Genomic DNA, 20,490 nt, shown 5'->3' with positions numbered 1-20,490 from the left:
ATAAAACATTTCAGATGCTTGGGAGTGGAAATATTCCCCACCATAAGACAAACGGTGAAGCACAACTACACAAAAATCCAAAACAAAATCAAAGACGACCTTGATAGATGGGCAAAACTTAAAAACACAGTACAAGCACGGATATCAATAGTTAAGATGGATGTACTACCTAGAATCAACTTCTTCAGTTCAATGCTACCGTTACCCCCTCCAGAGGGTTACTGGAAAAGATTACACTCCTCCACATACAAATTTATTTGGAATAACAAACCACCACGTATAAAAAGATCCACCGCACAGAGAAATAAAGCAGATGGTGGCATGGCATTTCCAGATTTTTTCCTATATTTTAAGGCGTACACATTAAGTCCATTGACAATATGGTTTGATCCCCAAGCATTAGTATCCTGGAGAAATCTAGAAGAAAATATAGTAGCCCCACATAGACTGAAGGACATAGTATACACTAAATTATCAATTAAGCAATGTGAACGGAAATATGGCCCCATAATTACTCATGCAATCCGGATATCCTAACCCACATAAATGGCATAATCATACTCCCTTATTCAATAACAATGCACTCTTGATTGGAAAACGACCTATAAGATTCCCTATATGGGAAAAGCAAGGCATACACTCATTAGGGGATGTTTTTAACAAACAGGGTTTTTGTAGTTCTGAAGAAATACGCAAAAAATGTAATCTCACCAAGTCCACACATCTTTTTTACATACAGTTACTGTTATGTTTGAAGTCTCACGGTGTTCCATTAGAGATACCAATTGAACACCACAGATACCACAAATTATTCTATGAAAGAGAGACATCGAGAGGTTTTGTTTCAGATATTTATCATCAATTACTAACGTCCTCGTATGAAACCCTCCACCTAGACTCTGTCTGGAGGAGGGATATACCAGACCTGGAAAGTGACTTTGATTGGCAAGAAGCCCGGGCAAATGTCCGACTTACATCAAGGAACCCGGACCATCAACAAATCAATCTTAACTATATTCACAGGACATACTTGACTCCTATAAGACTGAACAGAATGGGTCTTAAACAAGATTCCAAATGCTCCTTATGTACAAATGGGGACGAGGGGACATTTATGCACATGTACTGGGACTGCCCACCAGTTAAGATATTCTGGAAAGAGGTGACCCAGTAATTATCAAATCTCTTAACTTGGAATATACCTGTACACCCCTCTGTATTACTGCTGAATGATGTTTTTGAGTGTGCAGTACGTCCACAGCTAAAGAGATTGGTTTTATCGGGTATCACAGTGGCTTAAAAGCTGATAGCATCACGATGGTTCCAACCGGAATAAACCTAAGAGACATTTCATGCAAGTATCATTTAATGCAAGCCACATTTTACATTAAACCTCTGTTGGGCTGCTGTTTAAAAAAAATGTTATAATCGCATCACAAATCGCAATATCTGTCAGAATAATCGCAATTAGATTATTTCCCATAATCGTGCAGCCCTAGTTTACACCGTGGTCCATCCCACGCGCTGCTTCATGACGAGCGATGAGACGAACACCGGCGGCACCATCTTGCTTCCAACTTGACTTAACGTGCAGTTAAGATTTTACTGTGACATCCTCGGGCACGACGCAAAACACAAGTTGATTTCTTGAACTGATTTTAATGAAGAAGCATCCAAAACTTCATCCAAACCGTAAAATCTGTATGAGTACAAATGCATACAAAAGATACCATTACTATCACAAGTCCATTACCAATGGTTGGAACGTCATTATACATATACCACAATTGTTATCTCCATCAATCAATACCTTATTGGCTGCGTGCCAGTACATGAGAACATCGATGCTTTACTGTAGTGTGTCTTCTGTCAGTTTCTTGGAAGATTGTCTTGATACGTTGGCTTGATGGATTGTTCTTTAGTTATTAGAATGGCAGGTAATTTCATTACCACTCAAGTTCATGGTTCCAACCGCCGCCACGTAGAAGGACTTGCGCGGCGTGCGGATCAGCCACTGGTTCTTCATGAGCGGACTGTCCTCCAGGTCGTCCTGCAGAACATCCTCTGGAGAGAGAGGAGGAAGAGGCCACGTTAGAGTTCAATCACTCTTTTTGTCAAAAGTATTAATTTGTTAACTACAGACGTGTTGTCGTTAGCTGGGTGTCTTTGCTTAGGGCGGTCGACAACAATCCGTGCAGGTGATTGATTGATTGATTGAAAATTGTATTAACAGATTGCAGAATGGGTACAATACAGTACGGCTCAATACACACAATTGTTAAGGGGATGCAGACCAGAGAAAGACTTTCGTCTTGTTTACATCAGGGTCCCCCATTTTCAATTCATAATGAATTGTAAGTAAGGGTGCAATTAGCACCGTGCAATCCATTCTTTGTGGATCCCGCCCATAGTATCCCTTTACTCGCTAGCTTATGAGTTATCTACCTACCTATAGGGATGATCTGTCGGTTGGCGTGCCAGCGGCCGTGCAGGAGGAGGATGCCGTACACCAGCACGTCGTTGAAGAGGAAGAAAGCCTTGGGCTGTGGTCGGCGCCGAGACAGCTTCATCAGACGACCCTCTCCGATCAGAGCCCGACCCGGCGTGCAAGACCACCCGCATTTCATTGTATACCTGTATGCCGTGACAATTAAAACTCTTGACTTGACTTGACTTGACTTGACTTGACCCGGCGTGGCCAGGGATTTCACTGAGGGGCCAAAAGAATTATCCACCGCCTGGATCCGCTCACGGTTCTCCTCGGTAGAAGCTAGCGGGTCCATGTTATCTTCAGTAGTAATCACTAGAAACTGAACTAGGGTTAACGAACGTACTGTAGAAGTATAGCCTGTGTTTACGCTGCAGCCGTTAGTGTGCAGTCTCTCTTAACCCCTGTGTGCCTCTTCACAGGCTGTTGGGATATCTCAAGTAAAGTGACACAACACAGGACAGGAGGCGTCTTTATACCCAGAGAATTTCACGCCTCCTCATTCCTCGTTATGGGGAAGTTCCATATTCAGATAACTGGTCTTGCAAGACCCAGCCTGGAAGGGGCGGAGAGAGAGAGAGAAGTCCCTTGTAATCATTGAAACCCCCCCTGGCCTGGTCTTAAGTCAAGTTTCTTTAATAGTTGTCATACAGAAGTACAGAATACTTTTATACAAAATGCTTCTTACTGTTACGCTCCAGAGACTGTGTTAGACAAGATAAGTATGAAATTAAATAGTATAGCATGTAAAATAGAAGTAAAAATAGAGGTCACAGTGTTCAGTATAGACATATGTACAATGTTCGATGCAGAATAGAAGTAACTGAGTTACCATACAATATACTATGCAATGTACTAATATACAATACTATATAGTGCAGAGCAGAAATGGGATGAGGTACAATTTAGGTACAATTTACAGTAAGGTGTACGAGTTGTAGTGCAAATCCTTTACCTATAAAGTGTAAAGTGTGTTTAGGTGTTCTAAAGTGGGTGCTGCAGTGAGTTGTTTGTTTAAAGTGAGTGTGTGCGTGTGGATGTGTGTGCTGTGTGCATTTGATGGTTGTTGCATAGTGTTTATTGTTCGTTTATTGTAACCTGTCTGGCTGTGTGACGTCAACTTGTCAACATGACATAACCGCACAAGGATAGCTTAGCTTATCACGTGGGAAATCAGACGTTGTCGCTTTTGGGATTTAGGACACACCCATTTATTATTACAACACAAGGTTAGGCCTATGACCATACAATGCCTGGCCATACGACTTTATTAATTAAATGTACATAGATCAAATAATCATTTTACAGACACGAGTCACATCGTTACTAGAGAACTTACTAGACAAGTTAACGCTGCTGCCGGATGGCAGGTGGACAAGAAGTGAAGTGAGTCACTGGCTCAAGTTAAATCTAATTAAAACTGTTGTTACATCAAGTACAAACAATGGAGCGCCACATAGTGATCAAATGCCATGCACTGCAACTAAATAATAACACAAAAATATTATATATACAGGCGTCATCAGTACGCATTCCTCGGTGGCTCCAGTCAAACAAGGTGTCCCCCAGGATTCAGTTCTCGTCACCATCTACCTCCTCCCCCTTGGTCAGATCGTCAGGAAACATGGTCTCAATTATCACTGCTACACCGATGACACCCAGCTATATCTCAGAATCAGAATGATCTTTATTGTCATTATATTCAGGTGCAATGACATTTTGCACGGCTTCTCTCAATATAATAAAAGCAGTACCAGAAAAACACCAGTAAATAAAAACTACAAATAAATCAAGTCACACAAAATGTTTGTGTTTATAAATTGTGTCTGTGGTAGTGGTGAAGGTGTGTGTGTGTATAGTGTAGTAGCATAGATAGTGTAGTAGCATAGATAATTTAGTAGCATATATAGTGTAGTAGCATAAATAGTGTAGTAGCATATATAGTGTAGTAGCCAATAAATAGTGTAGTAGCATATATAGTGTAGTAGCATAAATAGTGTAGTAGCATAAATAGTGTAGTAAAATATATAGTGTAGTAGTATATATAGTGTAGTAGCATATATAGTGTAGTAGCATATATAGTATAGTAGCATAAATAGTGTAGTAGCATAAATGGTGTAGTAAAATATATAGTGTAGTAGCATATAGTGTAGTAGCATAAATGGTGTAGTAAAATATATAGTGTAGTAGCATAAATGGTGGCATTGTCTCCATACCAAACCATCCGCCCCTGCCTACCCCCTTCCCTCCTCACCTGCCTCCATGGAAGGATTGGATGAACACCAACTTCCATTGAAACATAGCTGGAAGCTATTAGTGAGAGAGGGAGCAGGGTGTTAAATACCACTGCTATGCAGACGACATACAACTACTCTGCTCTTTTAAATGACTACTCGGCATTGAGAGCTGGATGGGGAGTAACTTCCTCCAGTTAAATGCAAAAAAACTGAGGTGCTGATCGTAGCAGCTGAAAAGACTGCAGCTAGAGTGGTCACTCACTTGGGGTCCCTTAAAGACAACATACGTCCCCACCTGAGAAACCTGGGTGTTGTCTTCGACCAGGCCATGAACCTAGACAAACATGTCAAAACACTCACCCGCACCTGCTTCTTTCACCTCAGAAACATTGCAAAACTACGCACAATCATATCTCACTCTGAACTAGAACTGTCCGTGCATGCTTTTATTTCCTCTAGGCTTGACTACTGCAACTCACTTTTCACCTGTCTCACCAAATCATCCACAGATAAACTACAACTGGTCCAAAATGCTGCAGCCAGGCTACTCACAAGGTCAAAAAAATCATGTCACATCACTCCCATTCTGGTATCCCTGCACTGGCTCCCGGTACACTATAGAATTCACTTCAAAGTCCTCACTTTCACTTTCAGAGCACTTCACGGTCAGGCCCCTATCTACATCACTGAACTCATCCATCCCTACACCAACACCAGCTCACTCAGATCTGCCGATCAGCACCTCCTGGTGGTCCCCAGGTCCAGGCTAAAAACAAGGGGTGATCGAGCCTTCGAGGTGACAGCACCAAGGCTCTGGAACGCTCTCCCCCTGGACCTGCGAACTGCCCCCTCTGAAAACTATTTTAAAAAACAACTAAAAACACATTTGTTCAGACAGGCTTTTGGTCATGCATAGGCACTTTTTCTTGTCCTCACTGTTCTATAGTTTTGTTTTAATTAGTGAGTCGTGACTCATGATTTTATCCAAATTCTTTTATTCTACTTTTTCTATCTGGTTTCACTGTTTTTAACTGCTGTTTGTTGTTGTCATTTATTTCTGATTTTGTTTTTATTGTGTTTTTATATTAAGCTGTAGTGTAAAGCACCCTGTGCATTCGTGCTGTGAAGGGTGCTATATAAATAAAGGTCATTCATTCATTCATTCATTAGCAGTGAGCTGTTTGCCACAGCCACAGCTGAAGCATAGTGAGTCACATTTGATTGATTGATTGAAAACTTTATTAACAGATTGCAAAATGGGTACAATACAGTACAGCTCAATACACACAATTGTTACGGGGATGCAGACCAGAGAAAGACTTTCATCTTGTTTACATCAGGGTCCCCCATTTTCAATTCATTTGCAGAGGTCATGTTGGTGTGTAAATATTGCCTGTTATGTAGTATTGACAGCCATAAGTGGGAGTGTTAAAGTTATGTGATGTATACGATTGCATGTAACTGTCTAACTGTTTCCACAAGAGGGCGCTATAGGCGGAGCTATTGACGCTGGCGCCAGGTAAGAGGGTATTTAAGGGATTGTTCCCTCCCTCTCTGTCTCTTCCCATCTACCTCTCACAGAGAGAAGGTCTCATGTACTAATGCTCAATGTGATAATAAACAACGCCGATTAAAGGCTGAAGTGAGAGGACCTTGTTGTCATGACGTGTGGGGTATGTCTGGGAGTGCTTGCATTCTTTCATTCTTTCATTTATTTGCATTCATCTAAAAATGTTTGGACCTTATGGTGTTCTTGTTCTGTTCTTGACTTGTTATGTTTTCTTCTTGACTTGTTTAAAGAAGACCTGTACGGCCCTTGTTGTCATGACGTGTGGGGTATGTCTGGGAGTGCTTGCATTCTTTCATTTATTTGCATTCATCTAAAAATGTTTGGACCTTATGGAATGGTGTTCTTGTTCTGTTCTTGACTTATTGTTATGTTTTCTTCTTGACTTGTTTAAAGAAGACCTGTACGGCCCATGGGGACATTAACGTGTGTTGTCGGGCCCTATAAATAAATTTGATTTGATTTGATTTGATGACCAAGTTATTGTTGCCCCATAAGTGACTATATCTGTATGTTGTGTATGTCATAAATGTAATTATGAAATGAAAACGGGGGACCCTGACGAAAGTCTTTCTCTGGTCTGCATCCCCTTAACAATTGTATGTATTGAGCTGTACTGTATTGTACCCATTCTGCAATCTGTTAAATGAAGTTTTCAATCAATCAATCAAAACTTTAACCACTCCTACTACCTACAAATGAAAGGGACTTTTCTTTTTTAGCAACACAGCTCAATCTCAAGCATAACATTGTATAAAAAAAATGGGAGGGGAAAATATATACAAAACTAGATGTGTACGTTACAAATATTAAATAATATCATATTATATTCATTAAATTATTTAAATCTTATATTTGTTTTATTCGGACGAAAGAGGGGAACACAAGACAAGAGGACATTTTCCATTTCCGGTCCGGTCCCTCGCCAACGCTACTACTTCCGGTTAAACGTGAGAGCGTCGAGTCAAAACAAAACATCAGTAGACGGTTTTACTTTTTCATTGTTGGAACGTTGTCGATATTTTTGATCGGTGATTAATCTGTTATTCATCTCTGACAACATGGCGGGACGGGAGGCCCTCAATATGAAGCTGCCGCCCATCCAGTCCACCGCTGGAGCGGTTCCCATCAGAAATGAGAAAGGTAACGTTAGCTAAGTGGTTAGCATCATGCTAACATGGTTGGAACTTGAATTCACGTTGAACCAACATAAACATACATTTCTACCACCATGCACAGTTCTAATGTGATATTATTATTTAGGACAACGGTGTGTGTGTTTGATTGATTGATTGATTGAAAAAGTGTATTAACAGATTGCAGAATGGGTACAGTACAGCTCAATACACAATTGTTATTAAGGGGATACACTGTACATTGGAATACTGACAAAGCCATACTTGGTCATTTACTGTACAACTGGGTTAGGACATTTGTAGGGGCCAGTTTCGAATTGCAGTCTCCCGTAGGTGTTCTTTGAGAGTGTTTTTGAAAGTAGGTAGTGATTCACATTCCTTTACGGCTGTGGGTAGGGCGTTCCACATTGATGTGGCATAATTGCGAAACGTGTTTAGTCCCTTGTTTGAGCCGAATCTGGGTTTCACATGATTTGTGGAGCTCCCTCTGGTGTTGTGATCGTGGTATTCACTGACCTTTGGGAAGTATTTTGACATGTACATGGGTACCTTGGTCGCGTAGTGTATCTTGTAGACCAGGCCCATTGCAAGTTGCTGTACTCTGTCGTCTACTTTAAGCCATCCTAGATTGTCAAAGTGGGCAGGGGTGAGGTGGGTTTTAGGAGTCAGGTCAAGTAGTAGTCTGACTAGCTTGTTTTGAGATGTTTGTAATTTGTTTTTTAGTGCCTTTGAGGTGCTTTGGTACCATGAGGTGCAAGCATAGTCGTAGTACCCTTGAATGAGTGCTCCTGCCAGAGTCTGTGTGTGAGAGAGAGTTGAAAACTAGCTTGGATGAGTATTTCAAATCAAAATATTAATCCAGATATTGGCTCACGTTGATATTCTGGTTGAGTCCTTACTCAGTATAAGGTGTTTATATTGTACCATACTGGTCTATATACTATACTGTACAATACTGTACCATACTATACTGTACTGTACTATACCATACTGTACTGTACCATACTGGTATATGTACTGTACCATACTGGTCTATATACTGTACTGTACCATACTGGTCTATGCACTGTACTGTACCATACTGTACTGTACTATACTAGTCTATATACTGTACCATACCGGTCTATACACTGTACTGTACCATACTGTACTGTACCATACTGGTCTATACACTGTACTGTACCACACTGTACTGTACCATACTGGTCTATACACTGTACTGTACCATACTGTACTGTACCATACTGGTATATATACTGTACCATACTGTACTGTACTATACTGGTCTATATACTATACTGTACTATTTTGTACTGTACTATACTGTTCAGTTGTATACTATATTGTACAATACTGTTCTTAGTACTGTACTGTAGTACTTATACTATAATATTTCTACTACCTGTACCTCCCCTCCCCCATGCTGCCTATGATGCCTGAATTTCCCCCAAGGGGATCAATAAAGGAATATCTTATCTTATACTATTCCAGGGGCGTCCATTTGGTATGGCAAGGTATGGCACTCGCCATACCTTGGCAAATAAAAATGTAAAAAAAAAAAAAAAAATGTTAAAATTTTTTATGTTGATTTAGAATTAGAATGTCAACATTATGAACGAAGCTTCGAACTATTCGGTACAGCCCTAGCATGTTTTGATATTGTCAATTATCTCACTTTTACTAGGTGACTTTTGCTGTGACTAACTGAAATATGCCCAAAAAAAAGGAAAATGGACATAGGGACGTTTTTTTAATCAAAGGGCAGCAGAGACAAGTGATACAGGGACACAGGTAAGGTCTGGGTTAGTGATTATAATAGTGCAGTTCAGCATTCAGTAACCCATACTTTTTGTGAATGTGTTTTTGATACTACATTCTGTTGAACACACACCTCAAAACCGTACCTAAGGAAAATTGGCTCAATTGCAAGAAAAGTAATAGACAGTTATGATATTACATTCTGCATAATTCGTATGCAAAATATTGTGGTTCCCTGCTTTAGTCTGTTGACACATTTCTGTACTAAAAATGCTTGTGTAGTCCTGTGTCATACCTAAATGTCATATAACTGAATTGTATAGAAACAACTCACCAAAAGTGACTTGCACAACTGATTGCCTTTTAGTGAAAGGACGCCAAGTTCAAGTTCAAGTTCTTTAATAGTTGTCATACAGAAGTACAGAATACTTTCATACAAAATGCTTCTTACTGTTACGCTCCAGAGACTGTGCTAGACAAGATAGTATCAAATAACATAATAACATAATATAGCATGAATTTAGAAGAAGAAAATGAGGTCACAGTTGTTCGGTATAGACATATGTACAATGTTCTGAGTTACCATATAATATACAATACACAATACTATGCAGTGTACTAATGTACAGTACTATCTAGTGCAAAGCAGAAATGGGATGAGGTACAATTTTAGGTACAATTTACAGTAAGGTGTACGAGTTGTAGTGCAATCCTTCATCCATAAATATAAAGTGTGGGGAGTGGGTGCTACAGTGTGTTTGTTTAAAGTGGGTGTGTGCTATAAAGTGTGTGTAGTGGGTGCTACAGTGTGTTTGTTTAAAGTGAGTGTGTGCGTGTGGATGTGTGTGCTATGTGTGTTTGGTGGTTGTTGTTGTGTAGTGTTCATTCATTGTTCGTTTAGCAGCCTGATGGCCTGGGGATAGAAGCTACTTCTGAGTCTTTCTGTGCTCGCCTTGAGACTCCTGTATCGCTTGCCTGACGGCAGCAGTTCAAAGAGGCAGTTGTTCGGGTGGCTCGAGTCCTTAATAATTCTCTTAGCCTTCCCCTTGCAACGCTTGTAGTAAATGTTCTGGAGGGCCACTGTACTATTCTGTACTATACTGGTATTACTCTACTGTACCATACTGGCCTCTACTCTTATATACAATACTGTTCTGTACTATACTACATTGAACTCTACTGTTTCTCAGGCGAGATCTCCATGGAGAAGGTCAGACTACTGCTTGACCTTACTCCTAGAACCCACCTCACCCCTGCCCACTTTGACAACCTAGGATGGCTTAGAGTAGACGACAGAGTACAGCAACTTGCAATGGGCCTGGTCTACAAGATACACTACACGACCAAGGTACCCATGTACATGTCAAAATACTTCCCAAAGGTCAGTGAATACCACGATCACAACACCAGAGGGAGCTCCACAAATCATGTTAAACCCAGATTCGGCTCAAATAAGGGACTAAACACGTTTCGCAATTATGCCACATCAATGTGGAACGCCCTACCCAAAGCTGTAAAGGAATGTGGACCCACTTTCAAAACCTCTCTCAAGGGACACCTACGGGAGACTGCAATTCAACACTGGCCCCTGTAAATATCCTAACCCAACCCCCTCCAATGTACAGTCATTTACCTAGTATGGTTTTGTCAATAGTCCAATGTACAATTTTGTTTGTTTGTACAGTGTCCCCCCCCCCCCCCCCCCCCCCCCCTCAATGTACAGTTTTGCTTGTATATACAGTGTGCCCCCCCCCCCCAACCACCTCCAATGTAGATTACCCAGTATGGTTGTCAATATCCCAGTGTACCCAACCCCCCCCCCCCACCCAACCTCCTCCAATGTACAGTTTCTACGTCAAATGTATATACTCCCTTTTCCTGACTCCTTCTGTATCACAAACAGTACTGTATTTGCAAATCTGGTATGTCATAAATGTATAGATGTAGCAGTACTGACTATCTGTATGTCATGTATGTCATATATGTCCAGATGAATTGAAAATGGGGGACCCTGATGTAAACAAGACGAAAGTCTTTCTCTGGTCTGCATCCCCTTAACAATTGTGTGTATTGAGCTGTACTGTATTGTACCCATTCTGCAATCTGTTAATAAAGTTTCAATCAATCAATCAATCAATCAATCAAAGGTGAAGGTGAAGAGGTATGTGTCGGGGAAGAGGCCGGACTACGCTCCCATGGAATCCTCAGATGAGGAAGAGGAGGACTTCCAGTTTGTGAAGAAGGGGAAGGACGCGGAGCCGGACCAGGAGCAGGAGGAAGAGGAGGTGTCAGACCCTCGTCTCAAGAGACTCCTAAACCGTGTGTCTGAAGATGCAGAGGAGAGGTTCGTTTTCTTATTAACTAACCTAACTAGTCGTTGCGTTTCTTTTTCAAATGTAGAGTAAAGACCCTAACCCTATCAAAATAGCAGTCAAAGTGTATATTTTCAGCACTATGTTTGTTTACCAATGATTTTAAGTGTTATTAGTTAAATATGAGCATATAAAAACCTCTGCGCATTGCATTGGAAAGCGGAGGATTTAGACTGGAAATAAAGGAAGCTGGGCATACGTGTGTGTAGTCTTTTGAGAAAAGAGACCCAGGGCTTTTGATGGGCTTTCGAATGTCATAACACTACACTTCCCAGCTCACGCCAGCCCCTGTCAATCATCTGGCTTCTAGTGTCATGTTTCTTTTTTACCGCTATTTTCGGGATCCTATCTCACGGGTGGAACAGACCTGAACCTTATTGCCATAAAATTAGTTTCTCTACCTTTCTGTGAACGTCTAGCAAAAAAACACGTTGCAATCTGATGAAAAATGGCGGAGCAATTAACTTTTTTGTGATCACATTTTTCCCAATTTTTTTTCAAACACAACATTGACAACAACAATAACTACAATAATGGCAAGACAACAAAAATAACAAACAGACTTAAAAACAAAATAAAAAATAAAATACAGTCGTCCCCCCTCACTAATCTATCACCTAACCCCCCCTTTAGCTCTATCAACCCTGCTCCCCCCCTTCTAATCCATATCGTCAGCCCCATACGACAGCCGCCCAAGTCATCCTCCAAGACCACTGTGACCCTCGGAGGTCAGTCACAAGTCATACGAGGCAGTCGGGTAAATGGGTATTTTTTTTAAAGTAACAAGTGTTCTGACTGCCGAGGACACGGGCAATAAGCCAGGAAGATGCAGCAATGTGAGGAGAGTACAGTCAGGCAAAAATCTCAATTTAACAAAAAAGGGAACGACCTAGGCAACTACCGTATGAGGCCAACAATATATTGATTCGTCAACCATAATGATTGGCTTCACATATTTACTACCTAATCTAATATTATCCCCCGTTAGAGACACAGGTTCCTAAGGCTGTCTCATCTTTGCTCCACCCTGTATTATACCTCCATCAGTCCCTAAATATTCCTTATGAAAATATAAAAATGAAAGCAACACCAGCAATCTAAAAAACACAATACTAATATAGCCCCGGTACAACCACCATAAGCAAAACATAATAACTGTGGCCCACATTAACACTATGATCGCCGCGGACGAGTTAAGACGTCATTCCAAGCCATGCTCATTCTGCCGAAGACGCCGTAACTCGTCTTTGATGTCAATATTTCAAAAATCTGTCATCGAAATCATATTTCCTTTCCGGAGCCCTGAGACACAAGTGTGATCTCCTCTCAACTCTCTAGCGGTTCAAGAGTGCCATCTGGTGGCCGATCGGCAGATCGCCAACCGGATATTAACCTTTGAACCGGTAGTGCTCATCCATATGTGGTCCGGCCACTCGCTATAGCTCCCGCGACTCCATATTGAAACACTGGATAATAGATCGCTCGCCCTAACTCAATAAACAACGTTATTTGGACGTATATACTATTATACAACCTGGAAATGGATCGGGCATTTCTACATCCCATAATAGAAAAAAATCTGTTCCACGCTCATCTGCCAGCGGCGCGAGGAAGCCACGGTAAGATTCAGCGTTATTTTCGAACGTTTTCTATACTAACTGATCTGATGAACATATGACCCACTCTGGATGAATCATCTAACGCTGCCCACGGAATTATAAACGATCCCCCGCCCATCCGGTCAACATCAGATGATGCGTAGAAACTTCTAGAAGTACGTGCAGTTGAAATTTTTCTTTCGACAACAAATTTGTGTTTCCGCGTTCGAGTTTTGCGCTCTGATTGGCCAGGCCATGTGACATGTGCGCCAATCGTGGGACGGCAAGTTCTGCGCCTATTTCCGGGTCGAACAGCCTGCAAACTACCTAACGCCTAGTTTATCACTGGTTAAGCTTAGGCGACTCTTTCGCAGTTGGTTAAGGTTAGAGTTTGGAATCAGGGCAGGCGTTCTATCGCCATGCTCTAAGACGAACTCTAACCGTAACCAACTTCGAAAGAGCGCCTAAGCTTAACCATCCAAAAACTTGCGGTCCCACGATTGGGCGTACATGTCACATGACCTGGCCAATCAGAGACGCGGAAACACGACTTTGTTGTCGAAAGTATAATAATAATTATAATTTAGGACCTGCTCCGAGGTCATCAATTGGCACACATGCGATGCATGCATGCAATTCGTATCTGCGATTAACCCATCCCGTCGTCCTTCCCCCCCAAGGGCAGCCGGGAGCAGACAGGCACAACGTGAGCCGCGCCAGGGGACCAATCCAAGTGCTCCTGTCCGTCTTCGTCAAGGACGCCACAGCGTTAGCGATCTTGTTGTTGTGCATGTTTTTCCATTGGGTTTATCTTATCGGGGGGGAAACCCTTGCGAGCACGGGGAGAACATGCAAACTCCACACAGAAAGGCCTGGGAGATACCCCACCTGGGTAACTGGCACCATGGAAACCTGGTCCCCAAGCGGGATTCGAACCCTGGACCTTCTTGCTGTGAGGCGACAGTGTTAACCACTACACCACCGTGCCGCAATAATCAGGGCAGGCGTTCTATCGCCATGCTCTAAGACGAACTCTAACCGTAACCAACTTCGAAAGAGCGCCTAAGCTTAACCATCCAAAAACTTGCGGTCCCACGATTGGGCGTACATGTCACATGACCTGGCCAATCAGAGACGCGGAAACACGACTTTGTTGTCGAAAGTATTCAGGCGTTCGGTACGGTACACACTGAAACGGTTCGGTACGGATACGTGTACCTTTACACTGTTGTGGAAAGGTTGTTTGACACAGCAGGAGACGATATTTCCAATTGTAACAAATAGGTAATTTATTTAAGAAAAGAAGTTCGTTAACAGCAAGAGCTATGGGTCAAAGATGATCGCCACAGCTTGAACAAAAAACACTCTCCCTGGAACCCTTTGCCTGTCCCTAAATCCCCTCTCAGTCCTGCCCCCATGACAGATATGATGACGTGTCACATCATGTCAGATCTGACATGACGTACATTAAGATGATACGTAGATTTAACATTGGAGAGAGAGAGAACATGAGGAGAGATAAGCAAGATATGATATCCACACACGATATGATGTAAAACATTAAGAACATGAAGAGAGAGTGAGATATGTGTGTTTGTGTGTGTGTGTGTGTATGTGTGTGTGTGTCTGTGTGTGTGTGCGTCTGTGTACAGACGTGTGTGTATTGTATGTGTGTATTGTGACACAGGGAATGTGTGTGTGTGTCGGTGTGTATGTCTGTGCGACTGTGTGTGTCTGTGTGTGTGTGCTGTGTCTGTGTACAGACGTGTGTGTATTGTATGTGTGTATTGTGACACAGGGAATGTGTGTGTGTGTCGGTGTGTATGTCTGTGCGACTGTGTGTGTCTGTGTGTGTGTGCTGTGTCTGTGTGTGTGCTGTGTATGTGTGTAAGAGAGAAAAGACACAAGATTAGAACACACGATATGATGTACTGAAATGTCCATCTGCTATCTTGAGGCTGTTTTAAGATTGAAGATTGAAGATTTAAGATCAGCCAGACTGTCGCCCTAGTGTCTTTGAGCCCTGCTAGTTGACCTATATTAAACTAGTCAAGACTAACCCCTTTCCTACCTCCACCCTCGTATACACATTTTCCCCAACATTCCCCCATTTGGGGCTATCCCTAGTCCCACCCAAATCATATAACCAAGAAAATGTGAACGTCTAACTAAACAAGAAACCTTACTTCATTCACTGGACCCCTAACGGACCAACAAAGGCTGACTACCGTTCTCACAATAAACACAAAACCGCTCAAAACAAGAGTAATAATAAAACATCAAAAAAAAATACCCCAATTTATAATCCTAACCTGACAGACAAATCCCCCCAACCTCCACCGCTTACCAAATGAGCCACAGTTCCGGCCGGAAACCGCGACTCTCATCAGGGAAAGGAGAAGTTGACCGTCAGAACTAAACATAGAACATCCCTCCCAAAAAAAATGACATTGTCTCTTCCATAACATTGAGTCCCAGTGTCCATCGCTCAGCCCCCCTTCCATGCCCACGCCATAGTCTCCTCACCGTATTGCCAAAAGTCACATTTTGCCAATACAGCAACCACCACGCCACACCTCCAGTCCTCGTAGAAGCATGTCCCCATGCCTGGACGGGAGGCGCTGGTACCGACCTCACCACGTGTCCCCCCATCTTCGACGGGAGGTGCCCATCTTGCCCACTGCGTTAGCCCCCCCCTTTTGTCCCTCCAGTCCCCAGAACCGATCCCCCGACCACTTCTTCTCAATGCTTCCTCAGGCTCAGAACCGACACTCTGCCGATGCCCCTTCCCATTCCGGTTTGACCAGGACCACAAGTAAAATAAACAAAAAATAATAAAAAAATAAAAAAACAATGCAATGATTTTCAATGGTTGCAATCTCTATGCCGAAGGATCATTAGAAAATCAGACTAAAATTCCTAGTTAAAGGAATAAACCAACAAAACTGCGCTCAGACCATCCCCCGTCACTCTTAAAGGAAAGAACCAACAAAAAGAAAATGTCCCTACCTCACCATACCCCTAATCCTCTATCCCCTCGTCTCCCTCTAAGGCAGCATAAAGCTGAGGATATGGCCCGATTTGTGGCTCAATCTCTTTCTGTCCCACCATCAGCATTTGGCTCGTTACGTGTGAAGTTACCAGCCTACCCAAGAGAGGCATACCACAACAGAAAAGGAGAACCAATATCAACCCTGCCACCCCGATGGATATCCCCGTCTGCATCACTATGCTTCCCCACTGTCCCAATCTTTCCAACACCCCACTCCCCCACCATTCTTCATTCCGGCCAGAATTCCCCCTCAATTCCTCCCTCAAATCCTTCAGCTTAGCCATGGCCTCGGAGAACTTTCCCCCTGGCCCCACATTCGTCGGAATGAATGTGCAGCAGTACTGTCCAAACATGGAACAGACTCCACCCTTCTCCGCCATTAACCAGTTCAGAGCCTGTCTATTCTGCCACGCCACCGTACTGGTCGCGTGCATCTGGTCCCCCATTGCATCCAACGCCTCCTCGGTGTAATTGAGATACCGCTGCTGATTGTAAAACAAATAGTTGATCCACCCGGTGTTCTTATTGACCGATATCCATGGCAGAATAGACTCAAACCCTGCCGCAATCTCATTCTTAGCCATGAACTCGGCTGGAATGCCCCTTGGCTGTCCTATGCTGTCCAGATACACCCTTGGGTCTGCCTTGTAGCTACGCTTCGTTCGAGAGATAGGAGACTCAGAAGGTCCTTCCGTCACTGATAATGGTAGGACCACCATTGGCATGATCGCCTGAACCCGGGCACATCTACCTGACCAATCTAAAGGAAGTGTATTCCTCAACCTCCTACCGCCGCAGAGCCAGTATTGGTCCGCCAGTGCCATATCCTGGACATGAAAAGGGCAAGCTACAGGCCGTGGGTTGGTATCCACTCCCTTTAACACGACCCCGTGTCCACACTTTCCTTCTTTCGTACAGTTAGTCGTGATGCTCCAAATAGTAGTGCACCGCCCCTCTGCCACCTCCCCTACATCCCGGGTCCCCTCCTTTTGCAAGCACTCGAAATCCTTGGTCAGCCATAGTTTGACACCTCTGGGTATTGGCAACCCCGTCGCTACCCCCTGCACACGTACATCCAATTTCCTACACCGTTCCCGCATAGTGACATCCTTGAAATCCGTGACGTTTCCTGCCGCCTTAAAACGACTAGAGCCGAGAAACCCCAAACACTCTGCCTCGCACCAAGGGCGACTATTATGGGGCCCCTCCCATGCCTCTGCGTCCCTGTCACACTGAGCCCAACTGAACTTCGTGCCCTTCACCAGCAGCCTATCCGGACGTGCCTTGGAGCAGACATAACAATCCTCTATCTGATTCTGCGCGCTCGTGTACTGGACCCACTTAAACCACTCATTCCCTAAAGCCGCCCTATACATCGGGTCAGCCTCCGGGTCTTCCTCGTCATAGTCATAGTCGCCCCCATCTTGTTCCCCGGAAGGAAGCAAACCCCTCAACCTGGCCCAGAGTGAGCCCACTGAGTCCCTCAACGTTCCGGCTGTCCTCTGGAACATATCCTGTCCCCCCACCTCTTCCGACTCAGTGTCCTTGACCTCCCTTTTTCCCCTCACCCCTGTCCCCTGTGATTGGTTCGGGACAGGCTCAACTCTCCTATCTACCCCCACAACCCGATGCTCGTTAGTATAATGGTAAGTATCCCCGCCTGTAACGGGGGAATGGTCAAAATCAAAAACATGCCCTTGCGGTCCTACGGGAAACACCCCGTTTGGTTGTAGTCTTATCTTCTCCCCCCCTTCCTCGATGGAGGGAAAAGGGGGCGCCTGATTCTGAGCCTGGTCATGAAAGTCTGCTGGTACTTGAGCCTGAGCGGGACCCCGTGGGACTCCTACCCACTCAAACCCGTCATCCTCAAGGACGGGTCGACCGTGACGGTTCTTAATGACATCGTTGTGCCCGGCCGACCGTCCGCACACTGCTGCCAACATCTGCGGGAGCATCAGCAGGCACTGCACCTTCCAGTTGCCGTCTCGGACCCTCCATGTCGGGTTCTGCATAACTGCGATCGATTGTATCCCCCAAGAGATCGCCGCTGGCCTTTATGCAGTGATTGAAGTGGAACCAGGTCGCTGATCCTTTGACTTGGACTGCCGTTCCAGTCGATCGGATCACCTCGTACGGGCCCTCTCTCCGGGGTGATGACCACTTTCTCTTGTGGACCTTTACGAAGACCAAGTCCCCAGGGATCAGTCTCGGTTTGGTGGCTTCCTTCTCCGCCTCCTTCTCCCCCTTTCTCTCCTTTCTCTGCTCCTGTCGAAACACAGCTTCATGTATTTTAGTCACTTGCTGAAGATATTTTTTCAGATCTTGCTCAAAAATATCTAATGCCGGGCCCCTAGCCAGGTGTCTAAATGGCGGTGCTGGCATGCTGCGGCCTGTAAGCATTTCATGCGGTGTTAGCTGTGTTTGGCGGTTTACGCTGCTTCTAATAGCCATCAGAGCAAGCGGCAAAGCATCAATCCAGTTAAGCTTAGTTTGCATACAGATTTTCAACAGTTTGTTTTTAATGACCAGATTGGCCCTTTCCACCTTCCCCTGCGACCCGGGACTATAGACACAGGAAAGGCGCTGTCTTATACCTAATTTCTGCATCAGCCCTTTAACCACCTTGTCGATGAACTCGCGGCCATTATCGCTTTGTAATATCGTGGGAATTCCAAATCTCGGAATGACCTCGCGACACAGGAACTTGATCACTGTGTCCGCGTTCTTGTGTTTAGATGGAACGGCCTCAATCCAGCGACTAAAGCAGTCCTCTACTACCAGGAGGTATCGTTTGCCCTGCACTGGCGTTATCATGTCTGTATAGTCCATAATCAGATGTCTGAATGGTCCCTCAAGGAGGGGTGTGTAAGCCGCCACTGTCGGTACTCCTTTGCGCACATTGCCCTGTAAGCATGTTAAACACCTGGCTAGTGTAACGTCAATTTGTGCCTGAAGCTTTGGGGACCAAAATCCCATTTTCGTGATTCGTTTCAGGGTCTCTGCTCTTCCACAGTGATCAACACCATGAGCCTCAGGTATCACTAAGGACAGAAGATCGATGGAGGCGACTATCAAACCGTTATGACTCCTCCACAGACCATCTGCCCCCCTTACAGCCCCCCTCTCCGTCCACGACTGTTTCTCGGCCTGCGTGGCTGAGTCCTGAAGATCACTCAAATTATCCTCAGTTACCTCAGTCGTCAGTTCGGCCGCAAACATCAGAACAGCCGTGGACGGCACCGCAGCCGCCGCCTTCGCGGCCTCGTCCGCCGCGTTGTTTCCCGTCGTCACAAAGGACAGGTCTTTTCTGTGTGCCTGGCACTTTACGATAGCAATGTTTTTGGGCAACTTTACAGCCTGAATAAGCGCCACAACCTGCTTGTGGTGAAGGATCGGTGAGCCGTCCGATTTCTTAAAGCCTCTTGCCTTCCAAATGGCCGCGAAATAGGTGGCATACGCCCTGCGCATACGCAGAGTCTGTAAAGATGTTAACCGTGCGATCTTTAGCTATTATGCATGCTTCTGTTAGTGCTATTAGTTCTGCAAGCTGGGCCGAACATGGTTGCATGCATTGTCCGGCCTTTCTTGTTAGTGTTTCTCCGTTAGGTTTGCACTGTACGACGGCGTATCCTGACCTTAAATTTTCCCCCTCCCGATAGCAGGACCCATCCACAAAAAGTGAGAGTTCTGCTATCGCGAGCGGGTCGACTCCCAAATCAGGACGGAGTTTCACGAAAGCCTGTCGCTTCCACCTCACACTCATGCGGTTGACCCTCGCTCGGGAGTGGTACCAGATCCGCCGGGTTACTGCCGTGGCATGTTTTATCGTAACGTCCGAGTACTGCAGGAGCCTCATGTAAGCCTGTTGCCGTTGGCTGGTCAGAACAAATTTGCCTCTTTCAATCAAGTTTGCCAATTTGTGATGTGTCCAAATGCAAATGTCATATCCCATTGTCACGGCCGTTGCCTTCTCATACATCAAATGTGCGGCGGCCAGGGCCTGATAACAAGGTGGCAGACCCTGCTCTACCGGCGAAAGAGCTCTAGAGTAATATGCTATCGGTTGTTTTTCCCCAAGAATCCGACCGTCCGAACATACTGTCCAGACTGGGGTAAGTGAGCGGCGTATTTTTGCTTTATGCAGGAAAAACCTGCTCCAGTGTCTGCCATAATCTCTGTTAATTTGCCCTCCACTAGGACCTGCAGAATAGGTTCTTGCTCAGCTCCCTTGGAAACCACAATCATTTGATTTCCCCCCGTCGCATTATCTGGGCACCCCTAG

General features: G+C 44.4%; 2 protein-coding genes across 3 annotated transcripts in view; one reads left to right on the top strand and one right to left on the bottom strand.

Annotated features, from left to right (window-relative positions):
* Positions 1-1,399: 1,399 nt before the first annotated feature.
* LOC311240282 (pleckstrin homology domain-containing family F member 1-like) lies at positions 1,400-2,895 on the bottom strand. Of its 2 annotated transcripts, XR_014620482.1 has the most exons (3): positions 2,450-2,895; positions 1,811-2,064; positions 1,400-1,699 (listed from the first exon to the last, which is right to left on the bottom strand). XR_014620482.1 is itself a non-coding variant. In XM_084328840.1 (2 exons), exons 1-2 carry the CDS (start codon positions 2,781-2,783, stop codon positions 1,919-1,921), a joined length of 480 nt encoding a protein of 159 aa, XP_084184966.1. In that variant the 5' UTR covers positions 2,784-2,895; the 3' UTR covers positions 1,400-1,918. The 2 variants fall into 2 exon arrangements, 1 of the variants encoding a protein (XP_084184966.1); XM_084328840.1 differs by having other exon boundaries at positions 1,400-2,064.
* Positions 2,896-7,248: 4,353 nt separating this feature from the next.
* Positions 7,249-20,490, top strand: part of LOC311240762 (microfibrillar-associated protein 1-like) — a 75,917-nt gene continuing 62,675 nt past the window's right edge. The window contains exon 1 of the mRNA XM_084329341.1: positions 7,249-7,435. Within this exon, the coding sequence (XP_084185467.1) occupies positions 7,354-7,435 (82 nt within the window). The 5' untranslated portion in view covers positions 7,249-7,353. The remainder of the gene's footprint in view (positions 7,436-20,490) is intronic.

This window comes from Notolepis coatsorum (genome assembly GCF_963971535.1).
Source record: "Notolepis coatsorum genome assembly, chromosome: 14".
Lineage (NCBI taxonomy): Eukaryota > Metazoa > Chordata > Actinopteri > Aulopiformes > Paralepididae > Notolepis > Notolepis coatsorum.
Note: the sequence above shows the minus strand (reverse complement) of the source record. Positions and strands in the feature narration are given on the sequence as shown.